The sequence below is a fragment of the Nematolebias whitei genome, chromosome 11 (genome assembly GCF_014905685.2).
Source record: "Nematolebias whitei isolate Nwh7 chromosome 11, NemWhi1, whole genome shotgun sequence".
Lineage (NCBI taxonomy): Eukaryota > Metazoa > Chordata > Actinopteri > Cyprinodontiformes > Rivulidae > Nematolebias > Nematolebias whitei.
In genome coordinates, this window is record NC_056508.1 from 47,757,309 (window position 1) to 47,760,132 (window position 2,824).

At 40.2% G+C, this 2,824-nt stretch overlaps 1 protein-coding gene across 1 annotated transcript in view; it reads right to left on the minus strand.

Moving 5' to 3' along the window:
* The window catches only part of LOC119417220 (MRG/MORF4L binding protein), a 10,860-nt gene that overhangs the window by 2,760 nt on the left and 5,276 nt on the right, over positions 1–2,824 (minus strand). Inside the window, exon 3 of the mRNA XM_037684434.1 lies at positions 2,653–2,734. Within this exon, the coding sequence (XP_037540362.1) occupies positions 2,653–2,734 (82 nt within the window). The remainder of the gene's footprint in view (positions 1–2,652; positions 2,735–2,824) is intronic.

Genomic DNA, 2,824 nt, shown 5'->3' on the forward strand with positions numbered 1-2,824 from the left:
GTGTGTTACTTTTTATTTAATTTAATTGGTACAAGCAGTGTTTAAATGTGATTTATAAATAAATCTAACACAAAGATAACAATTTAATGATTAAACTTCAACTTTTAATTTGCTGACAAAGTCTGAAGACACTGCAGGTATGGCAGGATGAATTGCATTTAAACAGGAATTAAAGTAATTTATTACATCTACTCAAATGTGTGGAAGTAAGTATTTATATATATATATATATATATATGTCTGTGTGTGTGTGTGTGTGTGTGTGTTTAATTGCTCTTTTAGCTACTTTTGCCTGAACCTAACACTGTAAGTGAAACAAGGCATTTCTTGAGTTGCTGTAAATTATGCTATAATACATATTTACTGTCTCATTCCAGAAAACAACAACAAACAACAACAACAACAACAACAACAACAACATCCTTCATGATGGACAGACATCATGGACACCACAGCAGCAGCTGTCTTCACTGAAACATCCTGAACATGATCGTCACTGACATGAGGCCTCTGTCCATGGTTGAAGACGAAAGCTTCACTACAATAATCCACACTTTTAATCCAGGTTACAATAATCTACACTTTTAATCCAGGTTACAATAATCCACACTTTTAATCCAGGTTACAATAATCCACACTTTTAATCCAGGTTACAATAATCCACACTTTTAATCCAGGTTACAATAATCCACACTTTTTATCCAGGTTACAATAATCCACACTTTTAATCCAGGTTACAATAATCCACACTTTTTATCCAGGTTACACTCTTCCCTCAAGGACACATTTTACAAAGTAGCTACATGTTGTGCAGGTATAAAGATACATTTGTATATATTTTTGTGTACATTTATTTTTTTAAGCTATTTGACTTTTATTTTTTATTATTCAATATTTTACTAACAGAATAGTCAAATAGCAACCTGTTTTTAGTGTGAATTGCTATGTCAGTCAAATGTTCAATTTTGGAATAAAGGGGTGGAAATAAAAACATTTTATTTTTTTTACTGATTCATTGATTAATCGAAAAAATAATCGGCCAATGAATCGATTATTGAAATAATCGTTAGTTGCAGCCTTAAACTGGACACATGCAGGAGTTGAAGGCGAAAAAATTTCTATCAGACTTTTTCTTCTTGGCTGAGAAGAAAAAGTCTGATATTAAAAATCACCTCGCACAAACAAGCACATGGTGACGTAGACGTTCTGCAGAGGGGGAGACGACGAGAGCGCTGAGCCATGATTCATGGATGCTCTCGAGGGCACTGTAAGAGTTCTGATAAGGATTCAATAATCAGCCAGTTTCCTCCAGTGAGATCCATAAACATTCTCGAGTGATGTCGGGGAATGGCCAAGGACAACGCCTATGAGAATCCAAGAGTCCTGAAATGATGACACAAGTTTATTCAGCTGGTTTCATCTGGTTATCAGTTGGAAATTCCTCAGGGAGGGGGTGGTGAGCGTCAGATCACGTTCTCCAGGTGAATGCAGATAAGATGGCCTTCAAGGCCAGCCAGAGGAACCAAATTTAGATAAACACACAGTTGTTTTGGGGACAGGCAGAACTTAATGACATCTACCTTGAGTCTGTGTTGGTCCACTAAGTTCCAAAATGTCCAAATTACATGGTCACACTGATGGAACGTGACTGAGTAAAATCCCTGAGATCTGATCCATTCTGCCCAAAGCATTTGAGTCTGGGTACTCGAGGCACGAACCAAGCCATCATAAAGGCAAGCAGCGTGATCGGGTCCAAATTTGCTGCCGACGACTTCCTTGATTGTAGATAAATACCAGGACCAGCTGAATCCAAAAAGCAGGAACCAGTTATCAAAAATCCAATTAAATATGCGTCCTTAAAATCCACAGATGGCAGCAGAGATAGACGCATCATCAAGTCTTCAAGTCGATGAATGTCCAGCTGCGTGCGTGCCAACAGGGTAAATCGGCTCGCCTAGAGCCTGTCTTCTCTTCAAAGAAATGTTGTAAATTGAGTTGAGGGACCAATTGGTCAAAACAAGTCCATAATTATGGTTCAGAAGATGCAAGAGAGTCTCAGAAGCAGTTTCACAGACAGACAGAGCAGCAAAGCAAAGCGGAGAGGGAGGGGAGGGGAAAAAGCGTCCGACCTCGGCTAGAGCAAGTTGAAGCAGAACATGAACCAGTTGAAGCAGAACATGAACCAGTTGAAGCAGAACATGAACCAGTTAAAGCAGAACGTGAACCAGTCAGCCAACGAGCCACACCAAAAATACAACTAGTTAACTTTTAAACTAACCAGTGGAGCAGAACCTGACCAGGTGACAATAAGTTAAGCATAAAAAGTCAAACCTATGAAGTGGCAAACACAACTCTTACCTCCTGACAGGTGTCAGTCAAATGTAACATCAGTCGACTGTGTGAGTTAACCTTCAACTAGTCAACTAGTAAAGACTTTAGTGCTCACTAGTTTACCAAACCTGCAAACCTGGACTTGTTTTTATTCTAAACTTTATAACAGGAACAGTTTTCACTCATTGAGTTTCCTCTGCAGTCAAGTGAAGAGCTGAGCTGGACAAGGACCAATACAGAACTCGTCAGGTACCAGAACCACACTCAGACTTGGGAAGGGAGTTTTGGATCAGGACTTTTGCACAGAATTAACCCCCTCACCTCCTTTCACTTCCTGGATGATGTCATCAGGCAGCGAGAAACTCTTCTCAGCATTAGGAAACGGCAGGATCTCTGACTCGTGCTGCAACAAAAACACACCTCGATCAAACAGTGACACAGGGCGGGCGTGCGTGCGTGCGTGCGTGCGTGCGTGCGTGCGTGTTCTCACCAG